This window comes from Peromyscus californicus, unplaced genomic scaffold, assembly GCF_007827085.1.
Source record: "Peromyscus californicus insignis strain IS unplaced genomic scaffold, ASM782708v3 Scaffold_3__1_contigs__length_106647218, whole genome shotgun sequence".
Classification (NCBI taxonomy): domain Eukaryota; kingdom Metazoa; phylum Chordata; class Mammalia; order Rodentia; family Cricetidae; genus Peromyscus; species Peromyscus californicus.
Window position 1 is genome coordinate 19,916,387 of NW_026294551.1, and position 22,838 is coordinate 19,939,224.

Here is a 22,838-nt window from a genome sequence, read left to right on the forward strand (position 1 = left end):
CTCAACATGTTTTTTTTAATTAATATTTACATGTATTTAAAAGCTCTTCACATTTACCACTGACATATATCTCTAGAGAGGTAATATGATGGCGAAGGCCAACTGGGGAGAACTTTGGTACTGAGGCCACGCCAGTTAAGGAACTAAAGAGACCCAAGCAGCTGAGGGGGCAGTGTTGGCTCTCAGTAAACCAAAAGTGGATCAGAAGTAGCCATCACGTAAGCCGGACAGGGAGGCCCTCACCTTTAATCGGGCAGAGGCTGCAGGATCTCTGTGATTTGAAGACCAGCCTGTCTCCACAGCAAGCTCCAGAACACTAAAACTACATAGAGAGACCCTGTCTTAAAAACAAAAATAGAGGTTCAAAGCAGTGGTGTGGTGATGCCATGCCTCAAATCCCACCGCTCCAAAGATGGAAGCCGGCGTCAGGAGTTCAAGGCCAGTTCTCAGCCATATACTGAGTTTGAGACCAGCCTGGGCTACATGTAACTTTGTTTCAGAAACAAAATAACAACAAAAATGAAAATTGAGGCTCAAGTGAGCACATTGTTTGATTTTTAGAGAGAAGCCAGAAACCAGGATGTAAAATTTTAGGCAATTTACATTTTTGGAAAACATGGAGGTCAAAACACACACCCCCCTCCCGGGAAGGAGGGCAGCCCTTTTAGTTCTTACACCTGTGAACTAGCCCGCAGGGCTTGGCTTCAGGTGAAATTTGATCCGCAAGTCACCTCACTTCTTACAGCTTAATTTCTTTCCTGGCCAGGGGCAAAACTAAGTTTGTTCATCTGTAATTCCAGAGTCCAGGAATGGTCAGCACTTGACTGCACAGAGCTGCCTCCTCTCCCTATCTTTGGTAAGCTGTCTTTTGTCACCCAGTCTCACTCTATTTAAAGTATTTAGGGGAATTTTCCGTTTCTTTTTTTTCTTAGAGATTATTTTGAATTGTTTGTCTCTGTGTCTGTATGCAGGTATGTGCACATCAGTATAGGCGCTCACAGAGGAGTCGGATCCCCAGGGGTTGGAGTTACAGGTGGTTGTGAACCCGATGTGGGTGTTGGAGGTCCTCTGCAACAGCAGTACAAACTCTTAACCGCTGAGCCATCTCTCCAGCCCCAGTTTTCCTTTCACTAACTGGCTGCTTCGATCAGGGGGAATTCCAGTTCACGCGCATTTTTAAGAAGTCTTGTCGTTGGGATCTTGCTGGGATGCAAGGAGTTAAGAGGAAATGGCCTATTAGGGTTTTGCTAATCCGAGAAACCCAGGACCTCAAAACTATGTAGCCCGCCTGCAAAAGCCACCAGGCGGGGATGGTTGGCCGAGAGGCCCCGGAGGTTCTGCGAGCAACCGCAGAGCAGGACCTAGAACGGCCATGAGCATCCCGAGATCCGCTGGACCAAGGCCCTGACCCAGCGCACGAGATAACGGCGGAGCTCTCGGGCCTGACCCGGGAAACTCAGGTGAGGCGTGTCTCCATCACGCCGTTAGTGGCCGTGCGGCTCCTGCGAGAATCCCGCCGGAGGACAGGAGCCCGCAGCGCGCCAAGTCAGCAGCAGCCCACCCGGGCTCCCGGCTCCGCACGCAGGGGTCCTCCCCGCCACCGCCGCGCCCACCGCGCACGGGGGACCGCCCGGGAGCGCGCGCAGCCGGCCACGGAAAGTTGGCGCCGGCGCGGGGCCGCGCGCTCCGGGCGCCCCCCTCCCACCCGAGGCGCACGTGCCGCCGCGCCCCCCGCTCCCAGGCCCAGACGGGACGCCCCCACCCCCACCGCGGCACGCAGTGCGCAGGCGCCTCCCCGCGGGTCCCGGCGGCGGGAGGGAGCGGGAGCGAGAGAGGGAGGCGGCGGGCACGGCGGGAGCGGCTCCAGCCTCGGCTGAGGGCTGAGGCGGAGAAGGCGGCGGCGGCGGCGGCGGCGGCGGCGGCGGCGGCGAGGCGGCGAAGGTGATGGCGACGCGGGGCCCATGAGGCGGCGGCCGGCGGGACGGGCCGAGGCCCGGCGGAGGAGGAGGTTTCGGGGACGCCCACCGCCGGGTGAGCGGCGGCTTTGAGGGGGACCCGGGCCGGGCGCGGCCGGGCGAACTCTGAGGCACCTCGAAGGCGGCGGCGGCGGCGGCGGCGGCGGCGGCGGCGGCGGCGGCGGGCCGGGCTCCCGGGAGTGGCCGGGCGGGAAAGGTTGCCGCCGGAGGCTTCCCGCCGAGCCCCGAGGGGCGTCGCCACCCGCGTCCCGCCGCCGTCCCCGGCGCGCCCGCCCTCTTTGTCCCCAGGCGCGCGGTTCCCAAATTGGGAGGGAAACGGCTCGGGCGGGCCGGGGGCGGGCGGCGGCGGCGCTCCCGCAACTCCTCAGGCGGTTGGGGGCCCGGCCCGGCCGGCGCTGGGCGGCTGGTCTTTGTCTGGCGACCGCGGCCGCTTCTCCGCGGCGTGCTGCGGGGGTCCGGCGGGTCCTCCGTCTCCCTCGGAGGCTTTGACCCGAGGTTCGGTGCGAGCGCTGCGGAGCGGGAGAGGGGCTGGCGGGAGGACCCGGCTCGTCGCCTCTTGCCGGACGCCTTTTCTTCACTTGAGATGACTTTATCCTCACTTGGTAAAACTTTGGAGCTCTGCGGTGTTTTTTTTTTCCCCTGTGTGTGTGTGTGTTAATTGTTCTTCGTGGAGTCTCCAGATGGAAAGCAGAGCGGAGGCGCTAATGCTGTGATTGGGCTGGCTGCTGCGGTTGGAGTTTTTGAGTTGAAGAGATTTATGTGACTTGTGTTTAGAATTTGGGGTTTCCCGCCCCCCACCCCACCCCTTTGCGATTGTTTGGGATTGCTTTTCTTTTGCGAAGTGGAGTTCGGGTTTTATCATTTGAAGACATTTTCGGTCCTCGAGAATTGGCCGTGCTACAGATTTCAGTGTGCTCGGGCTTTTGTTTTGTCCTCATCAACACTAAGTGAAATCGAGGAAATCAAGGTAGACCAAGTCTGGATAAGAGATCTTATCTGTGTCTTAAGTCTAAAGGTGTCCGGTTTTTGTTGTGCACTCTTACAAGTGGATATATGTGAAAGCGCTGTACAAAGCTATGCAAACGAAAGATTTTAATTCTCTGTTAAGCAGAAATCAGTTTGTTTGTAGTACATGAGTATCTGTAAGAAGAGAATTAATATGGTGATTTTGGAATCAAATCCTTCGCCCTGTGAACAGTTTGTGGGTATTTTTCAGAGCAGGAATAAAAGCAAAGAGAAACAAAAAAGCCCTACAAACTTAATTGTTTAGCTCCTAACTAAATTAGTTGTGAATTTGTGTTAAATTTGCAGGTTTCTTTTGGTGTGAGCAGGGATTTCTTTGCAGTTACTTTGAGTTTCTGAAGGGCTGTGTAATGGCAGGATGCTAGGAACTAGAACAGACTCTTCTGGGTAAAGGGTGAAAGCTTTTTTTAAACCAATCCGTTACACCAGCTCTTCGGTGCGGAGTACTGTAGGCAAAGGGCATTTCGGAGAGAAAACAGGCAGTAGACGGTTTATAAACGTGTCTTGATTTGTCATAGTCTCAAACCGTTGGTTTCATTCTACCAATTCTGTTCCTTTGGAGAACCCTGACTATACAGCTGAAGAATAGAAGACCAGGTACTCAGAGTTTACATACAGCAGTAAATTCTTGTTTTACAAAGTCTGGAGTTGTCCGCACACCTTGGCAAAGGTTTTATCTTTCAGACCTGTGGAATGTGTTTACCCAGGAGGGTTTTCCTAGGTACAAGGATGAGATGATCTCATTAAAGATAACATTTTACTTTTTATGTGATACGATTGGAACTGGTGATCTGGAACTTGGTATTCATCCCAGGCTGGCTTTGAACTCTAGTTCCTACTGCCTGACCCTCCAGATTGATGGGGTTACAGGTGTGTACCACCACAGGTGGCTCATTCAACAAACTTTTTTGTGATGCTGGAGACTGTACCTGGGCTTGACATATGCTAAGCATGTGCTCTGTCATCGAGCCCTCAGCCCCAGCAGACTTTTTCCCCATTAAGTACTTGTGTGGCACAGAACTCGAAACTGAATAAACAAAGATGAGTACCATCTGCTCAGTGAGTTTTGTTGTTGTGTTTTGTTTTTCAAGACCCGGTTTCTCTGTGTAGCCTTGGCTGTCCTGGAACTTGCTCTGAAGACCAGGCTGCCCTTGAACTCAGAGATCCACCTGCCTCTGCTTTCCGAGTGCTGGGATTAAAGGTGTGTGCCACCACTGCCTGGCTCCTCTCAATGTTTTTAACGTGCAAAAAAAGTTTAGCAGTCTGGTAATTATCTAAAATCCTTGAAAACATGTACAAACTTTTGGAATAAGTTTGTTTTTCCTCTATGGAAGTGGAATAAATATCACGTACTATTCTTATCCTCTAACCGCTAAACAATGTTTAACTTTCTAGTTATATGGCTTGTTTTATCCACGTTTTTGTGGGAGCTAACTGGTTTTGACTGAAATAATTGTAACCTCATGATGACTTGTAACATACTCCTTTTGAGGAGTTAAGTGGAGTTAGACTCTATTTTTAGGGGATTCCTTTTGACTCATTCTTGGAGCTGGGATTCCTAATTGCCTATCCAGGGTAGGTTTTTATGTGGACTTAGATTCCATCCTGAAGTACTGCCTCCTCTAGGGTTCTGATTCTGCTCCAGCTCTTCCTCAGGTCCCTCTCTGGTGGTGGCCGTGTTTTTTTTTTTTTTTTTGGTTTTTCAAGACAGGGTTTCTCTGTGTAGCTTTGCGCCTTTCCTGGAACTCACTTGGTAGCCCAGGCTGGCCTCGAACTCACAGAGATCCGCCTGCCTCTGCCTCCCGAGTGCTGGGATTAAAGGCGCGCGCCACCACCGCCCGGCTGGTGGCCGTGTCTTTACCTGATAATCTTGGTCTTAGTCCTTATTCTTTCTCTCCTCTCACTCTGAACTTTACCCATTCTTGATCTTCAGTTACTAGGTATATTTTGAGTTTTGTTGTGTTTTTGAGACAGAGTCTCATTCTAGTCCAGGTTGCCTATGAACTCATGGAAGTCCTGTCTCAGTCTCTCCATGTGCTGTGGAGTTGGAATTACTGATGTGTGCCGCTGTGCTCCATTGGTGTACACAGGGCTGGAGAGTGAGCCTACGACATCTTGGATGCTAGAGAAACACTCTGCCAACTAAGCTCCACCTCCAGCTTGCTTTTATAGCTCCATTTTCTTTTCCTTCCTTTCTGTACTAGGGATTGAACTCACAGCATGGTAGACAAACACTGCCACTGAACTACATCCCTAGCCTTGCTTATATACTTTTTCTTATTCTGTGTATCCTTGTCATGTTTATGTCTTTTTCCTACTTCTTGAAAGTTCAAAGCTCACCCAAAGAGTCTTTGCACACACTCCATCTATTTCCTTTACCCCAGAGGCAAGTCTTTATCCTTACTCCTGTCAAGAAACCTTTCAGGACTAGAGAGATGGCTCAGCAGTTAAGAACACTTGTTCTTACAGAGGACTTGGGTTCGATACCCAGCACTAATATGGCAGCCAACCATCTATAACTCCAGTTCCAGGGTATCCTAACACTGTCTTCTGACCTTGCAAGCACCAAGCACACAAATGGTGCACAGATACACATATGAGCAAAATACTCATACACATAAAATTAAATTAAAAAGAAAGAAGCCTATCTTTCTAGTTTAGCCTAGGGACCTCTAAAATACAGTACTGTTCTAGGAATCTATGCCTATTTGGAAGCCTTGCTATTACATATTGTATATTCTTTTTCTTTGTGTGTGTGTGTGGTTCCCCTGCCACCTTGGTGGTGGTGGTGGTGGTTTGGAGATAAGAGTCTCCCCCTATGTAGCCCAAGTTGACCTCAGTTGGTCTGTGTGCCTTAACCTCAAGTACTAGGATTATAGGTGTGTACACCTGGTTTAAATATTTTGTTTGTATGTTTATGGTCTTATATATGGATATAGTTAGTGATGTTTTGTTGTGGTTGGTTTGTTTGTTTAAAGGTTTATTTTTAATTGGATATGTGGTCCATGCCTTTAATTCCAGCACCTAGAAGGATCTGTGGATCTGTCAGTTCGAGGACAGACAGGACTGTACAGTGAGACCCTGTCTCAAACAAAACAGAGCTAGAGAGATGACTCGGGTTAAGAACACCAGCTACTCTTCCAGAGGACCTTAATTTGATTCCCAGCACCTACATGGAGGCTCTTAACCTTCTTAACTCCAGCCCAGGGGATCCAGTGTTCTCATCTGGCCTCTGCAGGCACATACATATATGAAGGCAAACACTCTTACACATAAAATGAGTTTAAACAAACAAAAATATTTATTTTTATTTTTTGTGTATATGTGTGTGCCTGATAACCAAGGAGACCAGAAGAAGGCATTAGATCCTCTAGGTGCTTGTGAGCCACCCATGGTGGGTGCTGGGAATCGAACCCAGGTCCTCTGGAAGAGCAGCCAGTGCTCTTAACTGCTGGGCCATCTCTCTCGTTCCTGATACTTTGTTTTTAAATCTGTTTTTCTAACTTGTTAAACTTCAGTGATGATGTCTCAGCCTTCCCTGTGCTGATGTTGGTGTGTAGTGGTGGTGTATCTGAGTGCTAGAACACTCACTAATGATGCTCAAGGGCCCAGGTTTGATTCCAGCATCAAAAACAAAACAAAAAATACCGTGTCCCACCCCTCCCCCAAACAACTAGTTCACATAAACAAAGGTACTACATTACCTGTAACATAATATGCATAACATCGAGGAATCATATTTTCAGCAGGATCTTTGCTAAACTTGAGCAGACTGTCAAGTGAAATAAAGATTTTTTTTTTCCTTTTGACACATTGCATCTAGTTTTTAAATCTTGCCTTATTTTGTTGTATGGTTTTGAGACAGAATAACTTAAACTCTGCAGTCCAGGCTGGCCTCATACTCATAATCCCACTGCATCAGCCTCCCAAGTACAGGCTCATGCATTATTGATTTTATCCTATTTTCTGATGTATAATTAGTAACCCATACTAGCCTCAAACTTAGACTATTATGTCTCAGACTCCTAGTACTGGGATTACAGGTGTGAATCACAAAGCCTGGCCTAGGACATCTTATTTTGAGTTTGGAAAAATGGTTAGGAATTGTGGTTTGAATAAGAGTGGCCCCCATAGGCTCATATATTTGAATGCTTACTCATCAGGGAATGACACTACTTGAGAAGATTAGAAGGTATGGCCTTGTTGGAAGAAGTGTGTAACTGGCGATGTGTTTTAAGGTTTCAAAAGCCCAAGCTAGGCCCATTGTTTTTTTCTTCCTGCTGAAGAACCCTCAGCTATTCCAGCAAAATGTCTGTCTGCACACCACCATGCTCCCCACCATAATGACAGTGGACTAAATCTCTGAAACTGTAAGCAAGCCCCAATTAAATGCTTTCTCTTGTAAGAGTTGCTGTGGTCATGGTGTCTCTTTACAGCAATAGAACACTAAGATGGAAATGGTAGCGATAAATTTAGAAAAAAATGAATTGTGATTCTGAAGCCATTGCATCCTCTTGTACTTAAACCTAGAATATAAAAATGGAAAATATGTCTATGATTTGAGATCTTACCTAGGAAAAATTATTTATGTATGATTTATGGTTTGCATCTTAGATGTTCCCCTAAAGCATGAGTTGAAGGCTTTGGTCTCTAGCTGATGATGCTGTTGGGAAGTTTTGGGAGCTTTAGGAGGTAACAGTGTGCCTTTGGAGGGTGTGTTTTGGTTTGACCCTCTGTCTTTGTACTTCCTGGCTGCCATGTGAGCAGTCCTGTCCTTCCCCACACTCCCCTGATGATTCTGTACGTCCAAAGTAATGGTGCCAAATGACGCTGGACTGAGACTGATACCACAAGCAAATCTGTCCTTCCTCCTTTTTGGTTTATCATTGTTATTCTTTGTCATTGGAAGCTGATGGATGCTCAGTGGTTACAAAGCCTTTTCTTTTCTCTCTTTGTTTTGGGTGTTTTGAGACAGGGTTTCATGTAGTCCCGACTGACCTCAAACTTACCATGTAACTGAACATAGCCCTGAATTCTTGATCCTCCTGTCTCTACCTCCCAGGTGCTGGGATTCCAGGTATGTACCACATCCTGTTAGAATAAGTAGCTTTATTATTTGGACCACACCAGGGCTCTCAACAGCTAGGAGCTTTGTTTCCAGCTGCTTTTTATATGTTTTTCACAGGGAAACTGTCCCCTCACTCTGGAGGTTTGAAATTGCATATATATGAGCATAATTTCTTAAGACAGGAAAAATAAAAAGGAGATCTGTGCTCAGAATAGTGTTCTTAAATTCTAATAGCTAATCTTAAAGCCTTAATGTAACATTTTGGTTTTTAAAAAGTGTGTCTAGGACTATATGTTAATACTACAAGATAGGTCCATTGAGCTTGTACTGAATCTCATGGCATGTTGTTATTCCAACAAAAGAACCTTTGATATGAAAGAAAGTGATTAGAAGATGAAAATTGTATAACATTCACATTGCAAATAAACATTTAATGGAACTTGTAATTGAACCTGATTTTTTTTTCCTACTGTATATATGCAGGGGGATTAAGCCCTGAACCTCCTGTGTGCTAAGCGAGTGCTCTACTCTCTTGATCAAAATCCTCAACCTCTGGTGGCTATTTTAATCAGTCTTTCAAATAAAAGTAAATTCCTTCCAATACTCAGTAGTGGATGAAAATCAACAAAAAATAATGGCAGGGACTGTGGGTTTTCAGGGACTCTTGGGCTGAACCTGGTAGCACAGACTGTGATATCAGTACGAGAGGCAAAGGCAAGAAGATGAGGAAGACTGCGGAGGAAGTTCGTACCAGTCTGGATTACGTGAAACACTGTGCACAAAAACTAGCCATTTAAAAATAAAGAGGGCTGGAGAGATGGCTCAATGGTTAAGAGCACTGGCTGCTCTTCCAGAGGACTTGGCTCTTAACTGAGCCAGCTGTCCAGCCCCAGTTTTTGTTTTGTTTTGTTTTTTTTAATAATTTTTTAAAGATTTATTTTATGTGTATGGTGTTCTATCTGCATGTACACCTACGTGCCAGAAGAGGGCACCAGATCCCATTATAGATGGTTGTGTGCCACCATGTGGTTGCTGGGAATTGAACTCAGGACTTTTGGAGGAGCTGCCAATAAGTGCTGAGCCACCTCTCCAGCCCCCAGAGAACAACTTTGGGGAGTTGGTTCTTTCTTAACCCTGTTGAGACAGGGTCGGTCTTGGTGTTCTGCTATGCTACATACCCCAGGCTCACTGCCTTTGAACTTAGGGGCTCTTCTTTCCACTTCCCATCTCCATGCAGGCATGCTGAGATTGCGGATATATGGTATCAGGAGTTCCCTAAGGATTGAATTGCGTTGTCACACTTGTGCTGCTCACTGAACCATCTTGCTGGCTTCCTGGTAATGTTTTATGCTTCATCTCCATGTTGGTCACGTGAGTGTTTAATCTGTGAAGATTCATGAAGGAGTGTGCTTGTGTTTGTGCTGGAGTTAAACACAGGGCCTTGTGCATTCTAGGCAAGTGCTCTACCACTGAGCTAGCTGTACCTCAGCCCTGTTAATTCATCTTACCATATTCTTCAGGAAGTTTACCAAAAAATCAAGATTGTGTATAAAAATTCAGGTTGAAGAATTCTTTTGAAAATACACCAGCCTCTCACAGCTGGAGCTAAGCTAGTCCTCTTTAGGGGTACCTGTGGTCTCCATTTGTTGTAGGCCTCTCCTCCTGTTTAGTTAGTTACTTGTATTACCTTATTGCTATCCAAAGAGTTAAAATGTTAAAAAGAGTTTTATTGAGAAATAATTGAAATCTTACATGTCAGTCATTTTCTTTTAAGATTTATTTTTATCTTATATATAACCTGAAGTTCCAGCTCACTTATTTAAAGCATCCAAAAGGGGCTGGAGAGAGAGTTCCACAGTTAAAAGCACTGGATGCTCTTCCAGAGGACCTGGGTTCAACCCCCGAAACCACACGGTGGCTCACACCTGTCTGTAACTCCAGTTTCATGGGATCTGTTGGCCCTTTTTTTGGCCTCTGCAGGCACCAGGCACACATATGGTACACCGACATACATGCAAGCAAAACATTCATACACATTAAAAAGAAGAAAATAAACTACCAAAGAAGATTTCTAGTGTGTGCACAAGGATATACAGGCATCACCACAGTTAATTAAGAGTACTTGGTTCCTCTTAGAGGACTGGTTAATATCCTAAAGTGATAGCGCCACCCCTCAGACTTAGACAGCCACTAATCTACTTTCAGTCTAATTACAGGTGCTTGAATTTGTCTAGATAATTTTGAATTTTATCTAGGTAATTGTAGATATTTGAATTTTGTGTTCTTTGTTATAAAAAATTAGAAGAGAGGTTTGGTAGCACACGCTTATAATCCCAGAACTTGGGCAGCTGGGGTAGAAGGATTGTAACGTTTAGGCTATGGCGTGCCTAGCAGGACTCTGTCTCAATATTTCTTGGGTGGGTGGTATTTCATTTTATATTTCCATGTACCACTGAGAAAAGTCGTGGCAAGAAGAAGTCAGGGAAGGAACCTGGAGGCAGGAACTGAAGCAGAAGCCATGGAGGAGTGCTGTTTACGGGCTTACAAATCTGTATTTTAAAAGATTTTTTTTCTATTTTATGTATGTATGTCTGAGTGTGTCCTTTGTGTACCACATGTGTGCAGGAGTTCTTGAAGGTCAGAAAGAACATTGGATCCCTTGGAACTGGAGTTACAGGTGGTTGGGAACTGCTATGTGGGTTCTGGGAACTAAACCGATGTCCTCTCCAAGAGGAGCAAACACTTAACTACTGAGCCATCTTTAGCCCCTCAAAAAATAATTAAAAAAAAAATTGTAGATAAGGGTTGACACACACCTGTAATCCTAGCGTGTGGGAAGTAGAGGCAGAAGGATCAAGGCTAGCCAGGGCTACACAGTGACATAGTGAGACCCTTTCTCAATCTCCCCTCATCCCTCCCCCCTCAAAGTCATTGTATATTATTTTATTACAGAGGCTTCTAACATTATATAAAATATTCTTTTTTTTTTTTTTTTTTTTTGGTTTTTCGAGACAGGGTTTCTCTGTGTAGTTTTGCGCCTTTCCTGGAACTCGCTTTATAGACCAGACTGGCCTCGAACTCACAGAGATCCACCTGCCTCTGCCTCCCGAGTGCTGGGATTAAAGGCGCGCGCACCACCACCGCCAGGCTTTAATATAAAATATTCTTATAGCCAGTATTCTGTATTTATTTAGGAATAATTGCAAATGTAGTATTACTGATCAAAAGACAGTATTTTAGAGTTTTTTCTTGAAGAGTGGCATTTGAGAGAAGGTCTCTGTTTAGACCAAGTGTCCTTAATTGAACTGTAGCTGTCTGCCTCTGCCTCAGATGTGCCACTGTGCACGGCAGTATTTCAGTTCTTGATAAATATTGCTCAGATGTCTTCGAGAAGTATGTATGCCAGATCACACTTGCCATTGCTGTATGATATTAGAACATCCACAAATCTAGTAATATTGGAAATACATTTATTGGACATGTTTACTTTCCAAGACTGAATAGTATTTAGAATTCTCAATTTGATCTAAGCTTAGGCTGTTTTAGACGTGGATACCAGTACTGTCCTTTTTGAATGAAGACAGCCCCACTTACGAGGCATTGTGGATGAATGTGGTATCCCATACTTTTCCAGCTGGTTCCTGAATGTTCTTGAATTCAAACAGAATGGCTCTTTGCCAGTGTAAATTGGCACTTCAGCCCACAATGGTGTGTTTTATTTCCTTGTTGGTTGTTAGAGCCAACATTTCAGATGCCTCTCTTTTCAGTTGGTTTTATAATTTGATTCATGATAAATTATATTTTGTGTTTCTCAAATGTTGTTCATAGCCAGGAACACTTTTGAAAACAAGTTGTTTTCATGTTTATGCCACATAGATTACTGTTTGCCTGTTAGCTGCCATAATTCTTTTTCTTAGAAATTGTCACTAGCTAGTTATTAAGCATCTATTATCACTGATGTGGAATTAACTTCCACTTAAAACGTTCCAGTTAAACAAAACTTCATTGTAAACCCCTTAATTGATTCCTTGTCTGCACTATAAAGCATACTCATTCAGGGATGTGAGTCACTAGCACAGTTCTTAATGGATTGCTCAGCTCTTGATCTGGGATGCCCAGATAGTGAGTTCTTAACTTGGTGAACCTGTCTTCAATTTTTTTAGTTTAGTCCAGATTTTCTGGAATGACTGTCCGGGAAATACCTTTTTTTAGGGGGTGAAGTTGAGACAGGGTTTCTCTTTGTAACAGTCTTAGCTGTTCTGGAACTTGCTCTGTAGACCAGGCTGGCCTCGAACTCACAGAGATCTGCCTGCCCCTGCCTCCCGAGTGCTGAGATTAAGGCGTGCACCTCCACCTCCCAGCCGGGAAATATCTTTATGAAAATTTGACATCTTATTATTGTTAATGTCACTGCTGTTACTTTGCTTCCTTCCTTACCCTGGAGTGCTGAATTCTTTGTAATTTTTCAGTTGTTTTATGAATTTTATTGTGCCAGAGATAGTATTAAGCAGTGTGAACCTTAGAAATTAGCTAGTTTGATATTCTCCATTTATGTCACAGTTGGAAATATGGAAAGGGGATGGAGAGATGGTTCAGTGGTAAGGAGCACATACTGCTCTTGCAGAGGACCTCAGTTCAGTTCTTAGACACCTGTAACTCAGCTCCAGGGAATTTGAGATGCCTCTGGCATTAGTGGGTACCTGCATTCCTATGCATGTGTGTGTGTGTGAAAAGAAATATGGAAAATAAGACCTGATTCTTGAAGCATGTGAATCATGTTTTGAAATCACTGTCCTTGGTTCCTAGTCCATTCTGCTCAGTTTCACAAAATTTAGGGTTAAGAATCAATCCTTAGTTCATCTATAGATTTTGTTTGTTTTTTGAAGCAGGGTTTCTCGGTTGTAACCTTGGCTGTCTCCTCAACTCAGTGAGTCTACTATGCTTTGTTTGTTTTTCCTCTTTGCTCTGAAAACCCTCCAGTGAGCTCAGATAATTAGAGGTTTCATGTTGTTCCCTCTTCTCAGGCATTTCTGTAATGTATTGCCTATTTTTAAGGAGTGAGTAACTAACTACTGCTTTATAGATTTCCCCCTTAGTGTTAATTAAGGTATACAGACATACAATCAAGATCATGTTATATTCCAGGATGGCCTCGAACTAATGATCTCTTGCTTTAGCATCCTGAGTGCTGCGATTATAAACTTGCTACCATGCCTAGTCTGTCTGACTTTTAAAAAAAATTTTATTTTACTTTTAATTCTGTGTATATGTGTGTATCTGTGTGTGGGTTTGTACATGTGAGTGTCAGATCTGGAGGTGGAGTTACAGGTGGAAATGAAATGCCTGATGTGGGTGCTGGAAATTGAACTCAGGTCCTCTACAGGAGCAGTATATGCTGTTAACTGCTGAACCATCTTTCAGGCCTCTATCTGGCTTTTATTTTATTTTAAAATTGATTTTATTTATTTTATGTGTATGAATGTGTTGCCTACATGTATGTCTGTGTACTACATGCATGTCTGCCTGCAGAAGCCAGAAGGCATTGAATCTCCTGGAGTAACAGGTGGTTATGAGTCACCATGTGGCTGTTGGAGGTTGAATCCAGGTCCTCTAAAAGAGCAGCTAGTACATACGTGTGTACACACACACACACACACACACACACACACACACACACACACACACACGGAGCAGGATGTAGTGGCTCACACTTGTGTTCTCAGGATACTGAGTCAGTAGGATTCCGGAGAGCTCAAGGCAAGACTCCAAAGTAAGATCCTTTCTTACAAAAAGAAAAAAGAAAGGAAGAAGAGAAAAAAGAAAGAAACTGCTCAGCCCACTGGTCCCTTGCACTGTTCCCAGTTAGCGTTTTTATTTTAAGGGTAGGGAGAGGAAGCTAAACTTGGTAGTACTTGCCTGTGTAGTCTTAGCACTTAGGAGGCAGAGGCAGGAGGATTGCCACGAATTCTACAACAGCTTAATCTAGATAGTAAGTTCTCGGCTAGCCAGGGCCAACTCAGAGATGCTGTCTTGAAAACCCAAAAACCAAGTGTGTAGATAGATGGATGGATGGATAGATTGATGGATTGATTAGAGGAGGTTGATCACATTTCTATGTGTTGGCTTTTGTTTTCCTCAAAAATATGAGAGCCTTTGAGAATCTGGGATTGAGCTGGGACCACATGATTTAAGGTGCAAGTTTAAAGAGCCATGGCCAGAATGAAACATCTCTGGAAAACAAGCAGATTGGTTTCTGAAAAATGTTGGACAAAGGTGAGAAACTGAAACTTGAAGGAAGAATGGTTAACTTCAGCCCGACATTTGGGCTGATGCTGGATTCTGCACAACATCCTGTCTCTGTGTAAGCCATCCACAGACAGACTGATGAAACGGGATCAAGAAGAAAAGTATGAAGGACTGTCACAGGCTGTACAGTAGCAGGTACTAGAGAAACACACAGTCCATTTGTTGATCAGGTGTTTATTTAGCACTTAAAATCTATCTTTCCCTAGTCGAGGTGCTGAAGTAAGGGTCTGGCCTTTGTCTTTTAGGGGGGCTCCCAGTCAAGTTGAGGTGACAAGATAAAAAGTTGAGCCACTCATAATAATCATGATAATGTGTTTGGTTTGCCTTGAGTCCAGACATAGCTCTCAGGACTTGGTATGTACACAGTCTGCATATCTCCCCCTTTAACAGTTGTCTCGGGCTTGCTGTTCCCAAACTGAATGTACTAACTTCTCAGTGTCCAGTCATTACCCCATCCAGCCATCCCACCCCTCCTGGTTGAAAGGACCCTTGCAGAATTTTTGTTTTGTTTTTAAGCTTTAATTGATTTATTCTACATTTAAGATGTAGAATAAACTCAAATTTCCTGGTCTTACCAAGTTTTTTGTATGTATGTTTGCTTGCTTTTCAGGGAAGCCAGTATCCTTTTTTTCTTCATATTTATTTTATTGTATGTGTATTAGTGTTATGCCTGAATATCTGTGCACCATTTGCATGCCTGGTGCCCAACGAGGTGAAAAGTTGTCAGACCTCCCTGGAACTGGAGTTAAGGATGGTTGTGAACTACCATGTGGTGCTGGGAACTGAACCTGGGTCTTCTGCAAGAGCAGTACGTGCTCTTAACCACTGAGTCATCTCTCCAGCCCCAAGAGTTTCCTTTATAAATCAGATCCCAAGGATTGGGATAAAGTCCTTTTCACATGAAAACTGTATGCAGTCCCCTTTGCAGTGGGTGTGTGAGTGATGCTGGGAGTCCAACACAGGCCCTTCAGCATGCTAAGTGAGCCCCTTACCACTGAGCTACAACCTAGCTGTACAGCAGAATTCATCACTAATAAGTGCCAGAACTCTAGAGCAAGACTGGCTAACTTCATATTCTGGTTTTACAATATTTAGTAATTAGATGATCATAGACAAATTACATACATTATCTGAATCTCACTTTCTCCTGTTTATGATGATCCCAATAAGAGACTCTACCACCCGAGATAGTCCAGACAATGTGATTTATACTTAATTTTTAAAAATCCTATGAACTTCGCTTAACAGAAAAATGCAGTAAGTTTTTACTTGATTCAAATAGTGTGTAACTAAGAAAATTATTATGAATTTTGGCTCTAATGTAATTCAGTGGTAGAATACTTCTAGTGCAAGACAAGGTAGATTTATATCTTAAGTTACTTGGAAAATAGACTAAAAATAACATATTTGGTTTCTGTCCAATAACCATTATATAAGCAAACATGATTTTCTTTAGTGTGTGTGTGGGTGTGTGAATCGTTTTGAATTATGGACCACCATGGGCTGTAGTATTCTTTTTTAAAAAATTATTGTTGGTTCTGCTGTTCCTTTGGAAGCCCATGCTTTTTTATTTTAGAAAAAAAATTACCTGTCACCCATTTTATGTGATGTTAGAATTAGTAAAACACATCATTTACATAGAAAGAGATACAGTAAAATGCTGAAACAGGCTTTTTTTTTTTTTTTTTTCTTCTCCGAGACAGGGTTTCTCTGTGTAGTTTTGGTGCCTGTCCTGGATCTCGTTCTGTAGACCAGGCTGACCTCGAACTCACAAAGATCCGCTTGGCTCTGTCTCCTGAGTGCTGGGACTAAAGGTGTGCACCACCACTGCCCGGTGTTCAGGCTGCTTTTTAAAATCAGCTTTATAAGCAGGGCAGTTGTGACACACACCTTTAATCCCAGCACTTGGGAGGCAGAGGCAGTGGATCTCTGAGTTCAAGGCCAGCCTGGTCTACAGAATGAGTTCCAGGAGATCGAGGCTACACAGAGAAACCCTGTCTCAAAAAAAAATCATCCTATTTAGCAGAGTTTGGGGCTTCAAGGACATGGTGCTAGCTTCTGGTTAGTTCTGGTGAAAGTCTGATGGTAGGGCACCTAGGAAGCAGGAGACTGTGGTAGCAGATCACCCTACCAGACAGGAAGCAGGAGAGGCTCAGGGCTCAGGATCAGACTTTTATACACAGAATTCAGTGGAGGAGACCAGCATTCCCTCCTGAAGTCAACATCCCAATGGCCTAGAGACCTTCCATTAGGTCTTTTTAAAAAATTTTATTTTGTTGGGTTGGGGATTTAGCTCAGGGGTAGAGCGCTTGCTAGGCCTTGGGTTCGATCCTCAGCTCAAAAAAAAAAAAATTTTTTTTTTTAAATTTTGGTTTGGTTTGGTTTTTTGGTTGTTTTTTTTCTTCAAGACAAGGTTTCTCTCTATAGCCTGACTGTCCTGGAACTCGCTCTGTAGACCAGGCTGGCCTCAAACTCAGAAATCCGCCTTCCTCAGCCTGCACCACCGCCACCTCACTTGGCCATTCTGAGTAAAACTCCAATATGTGAGGTTTAGGGGGAGAGACATTCAACATAGCAAAGAGAAAACAAAAACAAAACAAAATCATTTATTCCTAAGCTCCTTTGTAAGAGGCCATTTTTTTAATGTAGAAAAAGGTATTTTTTAAGATTTTTGTTTTGGTTTGGTTTGGTTTTGGTTTTTCAAGACAGGGTTTCTCTGTGTAGCTTTACGCCTTTCCTAGAACTCACTCTGTAGCCCAGGCTGGCCGTGAACTCATAGAGCTAAAAAGGAAAACAAAAAAGTTTTATGTTATATATATGGATGCTTTGCATGTATGTCTGTGTTCCATGTGTGTGGCTAGTGCCCAGTGACCACGGAGGCCAGAAGAGGACACCAGATCTCCTGAGACTGGAACTTTGCATGGTTGTGTACCACCATGTGGGTGCTGGGGATTGGAACTGTGGAAATGTTCTTAACCTCTGAGCCGTCTCTCCAGACCACTTGTGGGATAGTTTCTCTTAATGGTGCTGGTTTATCTTGCCTCCACAGAATTAAGAAAAAGGATGAAATAATTTGTGCATTCTGTCTATAGAGGACAAAGTACCAAGATTCTCTTCTCTCAGACATTTTGTAGTCAAGAGCATAAATTATAGGGAGACCTGCACCAAAAACTTCAGGATGTGGATATAGGATGCTGTGATTCTATAAAACGCCCATGGAAAGTAAGGCTGGAATGAGGCTCTCCCTTTCTCTCAACCCCCCTCCCCGGGGGCCTCATGTATCCCACGCTGGCCTTGAACTTGAACTTACTCCCTGATTCTCTTGCCTCCACATCCTAAATGCTGAGTTACAGGTGTGTGCCGCCATGCCCCCTTTATGGGTATTGGGGATCAGATCAGGGCTTTGTATGCACTAGGCCAGCACTCTACCAACTGAGCCACAACCTCAGCATTTGGCTTGGTTCAGCATCCCCCTCCCGACCCCCCACAGGGTTTCTCTGTGTAGTTTTGGTGCCTGTCCTGAATCTCACTCTGTAGACCAGGCTGGCCTCAAACTCACAGAGATCCACCAGCATCTGCCTCCCGAGTGCTGAGATTAAAGGTGTGCGCCACCACCACCCGGCATTTTTATATGATTTTTTTATAAAAAAAGTTTTTCTTTCCTCTTACATACCAACCCCTCTTCCCCCTCGGGACTTTTGTTTTTGAGACAGCGTCTCACTTTGCAGTCACGGTTACACTGCATAAACCAAGCTCTGCCTCCTGAGTGCTGAGATTAAAGGTTATGGGCCACTAGGCCCAGTCTCAGCAATTGTTGTAAATTTATGTTAATAAAATGATAGTAATGAAGGAAGTTGGTGCCATATGGATGATGTTTGACCCTAGCTTTTCAGAGTTACACAGCTTGGTAATGGCTACAGAATCCTCCTACGTTGGTTGGTTTGCTTTGTTGTTGATAGTTTTGTTGTCTTGAGACAGCTCACTGTGTAGCCAGCTAGCCTGGAACTGGCTATGGAGAGCCTTCTGGCCTCCAGTTCACATTGTTTTGTTTTCCAAGCTCACTTTATTTTGTTTTTAATCACAGTGCAGGTGTTTTCTTTCTCCGACTTTGTGAGCCATTGGATCTGTAAATCACCTCCTGTGGAGACTGGTGTGCAGTAACTGAGCCAGCTGTTGGGTGTTTGAGCTGAACAGCTTGCTCCTACTTGGCTGCTCAAATCCTAGTGAGAAGTATTGGCTGCGACAGAGCCAGGGCTGTTGGTAGCCTGCTTTAACCTTGCAGTGCTGAGGCTTCCGATCTTTGCTGTAGTTGTCAAACTTCATCAGTGTCTGGCGTTTGTTTGTTTGTTTGTTTGTTCGTTTGTTTTAGCCGCTGTCTCACTTTTAACCCCGGCTGGCCTGGAATTCTGAGAGAGCTGCCTGTCTCTGCCTCCCTCTTCCAAATACAATTAAATACTCCACCATGACCAGCGATTTTGAATTGTCACAAATTATTCATTTCCCTATTAGGTTTTCTTATTTTTTTAAAATTTATTTATTTATTATGTATACAGAAGAGGGTGCCAGATCTCATTACAGATGGTTGTGAGCCACCATGTGGGTGCTGGGAATTGAACTCAGGATCTTTGGAAGAGCAGTCGGTGCTCTTAACCTCTGAGCCAGCTCTCCAGGCCCAGTTTTCTTATTTTTTAATTAATTTTATTTACTTTGCCTGCATCTATGTGTGTGTACTATGTACACTTCCAGTGCCTGCAGAGGCCAAAAATGGACATCGGCTACTCTGGAACTGGAGTTGGAGACAGTTGTGAACCGCCACGTGGGTGCTGAGAGTTGAACCCAGGTCTCTGGAAGAGCAGCCAGTGCTCTGAACTGCTGAGTCCTCTCCAGCCCCTGTCATGTTTTCATAGAGCCTGATGGGCTAAAAACTTTGAGGTCACTGTCAATTTCTCCTGTCATTTATTTTGGGAGGAGAGTCAGGCCTATTTCCTTCTCATTCTGAGTGACCCCCGTAGCACACAGAAAACTTTGTTTCTTCCCGAAAATGACACGTTAGTGATTCATTGTTTTCTGTGGGAGGAAGCTGATGACCTGCCCTTTTCTTTTTCCCTTTCAGAGAGACTTTGTGAAAGTAACAAACAAAATACCATTTCTGAAAGAAGGTTTTGGGTAACAAGTTCTGGATAACAGGTAAGTTTGGAGTTACTTGGTGGTGGTGATTTACCGTAATCTTTGCAGTGTGGTGGGAGAGGGGGAGTTGAAAATGTAGGTGGCCTTTGTGTCAAATGTTGTATTAGGAGTTTAACACGTCACACGGATTCTAGGCATAGATGTGAGTGTCTTGGAATAAAATTTATCCTCTAACATGCTGTTTTTAAAGATGGGTATGGTAACAGACACCTGTAATCCCAGTATTCCAAGACCAAGGTGGGAATAGCTTGAGTTCAAAGGTCAGTCTAGGTAACATTTGACCCTCTGAAAAACAAAAACAAAAAATCAAAAATAAGACCTGTGCATGGTGGTGGATGCCTTTAACTCCAACACTCAGGAGGTAGATCTCTGTGAGTTTGAGGCTAGCCTGGTCTACCTAGCGATTTCCAGGACAGCCAGAGCTTCATAGTGAGACTTTGTCTCAAAAAACAAAAACAAAAATATGCTAATTTTTAGTGGATTTGCCTACCAGTTGGATTTGCTGCTCTCATGGATCAGTTTGTCATAAATTTCTTTTTGTATCTGTCATTAATTTTTTTTTGTTGTAACAGCTTCCATTGTGGACTTTTAAAAATAAAACCAGGGTTTGCTCTGCTGTGTGGCCTAGCAGGGACCACTCCCCAGTTCCTCTCTCTATTAGTGCTCATCATTGCCAGTTAATGACAGCTGTTTTCCTTAATTACTTATGAAAAATTTTGAGACAGGGTCTCACTGTGTATCTCTGGCTGGCCTGGAACTCACAGAGATCCGCTTGCCTCTGCCTCTCAAGTGTTGGGATTAAAGATGTGTGTCACTACTCTTGGCTCCTTAATTACTTCAACATTTTGTTAGCTGGTCTAAAACTTAAGCTTTCTAGTAAACTGCCTCTTCACAATGGACTCCATCCCATTTTATGTTCTCAGTGGTAACTGTGACTGGACCAGAAAGCTGCTCCGGTGCATTATTTTGTTATGTGTAGTGCACAGTGTCTAGGTGTCCCATAACATACTAATATATGTAAAAATACAGTGTGCTGCATCTGAGAGAAAAACCAGGAAAGCACACAAGACCTTCTGTGTCTAGACATGAGTAAGGTTGCTATCTTTCCTAAAGCTGTTAGAGCGAGATGTGAGTATAGGCCAACATTTGTTCTACTATGAGTCCTGAAGTGAGTTCTGTTTCAGGGTTACAAAGTCCCTAGAAATAGTAGGAATTAAAATTTACATTGCTAAGGTTTGATTATTTGTTGGGCACCAAAAATAGAAAGCTACTTTTAGCATTTGTTGATTTTTTTTTCCCCCCCACTCTGCTTGGTACTTTTCCACATACCAGGGCAAACCAATTCCATCACCATGAGTTGGAGCTTCCTGACTCGCCTGCTAGAGGAGATCCACAACCATTCAACATTTGTAGGGAAGATCTGGCTCACCGTACTGATTGTCTTTCGAATTGTCCTGACTGCTGTAGGAGGAGAGTCCATCTACTATGACGAGCAAAGCAAATTTGTGTGCAACACAGAGCAGCCAGGCTGTGAGAACGTCTGCTATGATGCCTTTGCACCCCTCTCCCACGTGCGCTTCTGGGTATTCCAGATCATCCTGGTTGCAACTCCCTCTGTGATGTACCTGGGATATGCTATTCATAAGATTGCCAAAATGGAGCATGGCGAGGCAGACAAGAAGGCAGCTCGGAGCAAACCCTATGCCATGCGTTGGAAACAGCACCGGGCTCTGGAAGAAACGGAAGAGGACCATGAAGAGGATCCTATGATGTATCCAGAAATGGAGCTAGAAAGTGAAAAAGAAAATAAAGAGCAGAGCCAACCAAAACCGAAGCATGATGGCCGGAGACGAATTCGGGAGGATGGGCTCATGAAAATCTATGTGTTGCAGCTACTGGCCAGGACTGTGTTTGAAGTGGGCTTTCTAATTGGACAGTATTTCCTGTATGGTTTTCAAGTCCACCCATTTTATGTGTGCAGCAGACTTCCTTGTCCTCATAAGATAGACTGCTTTATTTCTAGACCCACTGAAAAGACCATCTTCCTTCTGATAATGTATGGTGTTACAGGCCTCTGCCTATTGCTTAACATTTGGGAGATGCTCCATTTAGGGTTTGGGACCATTCGAGACTCACTGAACAGTAAAAGGAGGGAGCTTGACGATCCGGGTGCTTATAATTATCCTTTCACTTGGAATACACCATCTGCTCCCCCTGGCTATAACATTGCTGTCAAACCAGATCAAATCCAGTACACCGAGTTGTCCAATGCTAAGATTGCCTACAAGCAAAACAAAGCCAATATCGCCCAGGAGCAGCAGTATGGCAGCCACGAGGAGCACCTCCCAGCTGATCTGGAGACTCTGCAGCGGGAGATCAGGATGGCTCAGGAACGCTTGGATCTAGCCATCCAAGCCTACCATCACCAGAACAACCCCCATGGTCCTCGGGAAAAGAAGGCCAAAGTGGGGTCCAAATCTGGCTCCAATAAAAGCAGTGTTAGTAGCAAATCAGGGGATGGGAAGACCTCCGTCTGGATTTAATCTTGGTTGGGCTTAAAACTTGGGTTTTCATAGTTTATGGTAAGCAGTGGCTCGCTGAATAATGACTTCCATTGAGTAAACATTTGGCTCTGGTTATCTTCAGGGATGCTGTTGGCTCATGATCCAAACTCAGGGGACTCTGAAGGTGGAGCTGGGATGAGTGGGGAAAGGAAAACACAGTGTTCCCAGGCACATGTTCTCAGCAATAATACAGTTGCAGAACTTTACATTGTGTCTTCCAGGTCCAGAGAAGAACAGATCTATTTAAATCATTCTGTTGAACAGTTTTTGTATGTACAGTATTATGGTACATTTTTTTAGTATGATAACTTTTTTTTTGTATTTGTACATTGGACTGCTGTAGTTATACTTTTTTATATTAAAGGAAAAATCCTTGTAAATAATGCCTGTTAAAAGCTAGTGTTATTACTTTGTTTAGCAAATGTTACCTTTGTGATTAGAATTGTAGTAGATGCTACACTTAATAAAAGTGCCTCTCGTGTTTGGGAAAGATTTAAGATTCATAAGGAAACTGAGGGAGAAACCAGTTTTCAAGTTGTTGGAAGAAGATCCCTCTTAGAAAGAGGTTGAGATCTTTCTTCTGCCTGGGAGATCTTGGAACATCCTTCCTGTGACCAGAGTTGTAGCCGTTCTTGGAATATGTTTCCAAAGGAAGTAAATTTTTACTACAGGTTTCCTTTAAACGCCCAGCATGGCTGTGTGCTTTGATGGTGT

The 22,838-nt window shown here is 44.1% G+C and overlaps 1 protein-coding gene across 5 annotated transcripts; it reads left to right on the forward strand.

Moving 5' to 3' along the window:
• The first annotated feature begins 1,039 nt into the window (after positions 1 to 1,039).
• Positions 1,040 to 22,616, forward strand: Gjc1 (gap junction protein gamma 1). Of its 5 annotated transcripts, none has more exons than XM_052757989.1 (4): positions 1,040 to 1,460; positions 9,305 to 9,404; positions 19,487 to 19,560; positions 20,893 to 22,616. In XM_052757989.1, the coding sequence occupies exon 4, from the start codon at positions 20,913 to 20,915 to the stop codon at positions 22,101 to 22,103; it is 1,191 nt and encodes a 396-aa protein (XP_052613949.1). In that variant the 5' UTR covers positions 1,040 to 1,460; positions 9,305 to 9,404; positions 19,487 to 19,560; positions 20,893 to 20,912; the 3' UTR covers positions 22,104 to 22,616. The 5 variants fall into 5 exon arrangements, with proteins under 5 accessions (XP_052613949.1, XP_052613953.1, XP_052613951.1 ...); XM_052757990.1 differs by lacking the exon at positions 1,040 to 1,460 and adding an exon at positions 1,923 to 2,031; XM_052757993.1 differs by lacking the exon at positions 9,305 to 9,404.
• The last annotated feature ends 222 nt before the right edge of the window (positions 22,617 to 22,838 follow it).

Coding starts and splice junctions, on each gene's coding strand:
- Gjc1 (XM_052757989.1), top strand. CDS start 20,913: ATGAGTTGGAGCTTCCTGACTCGCCTGCTAGAGGAGATCCACAACCAT.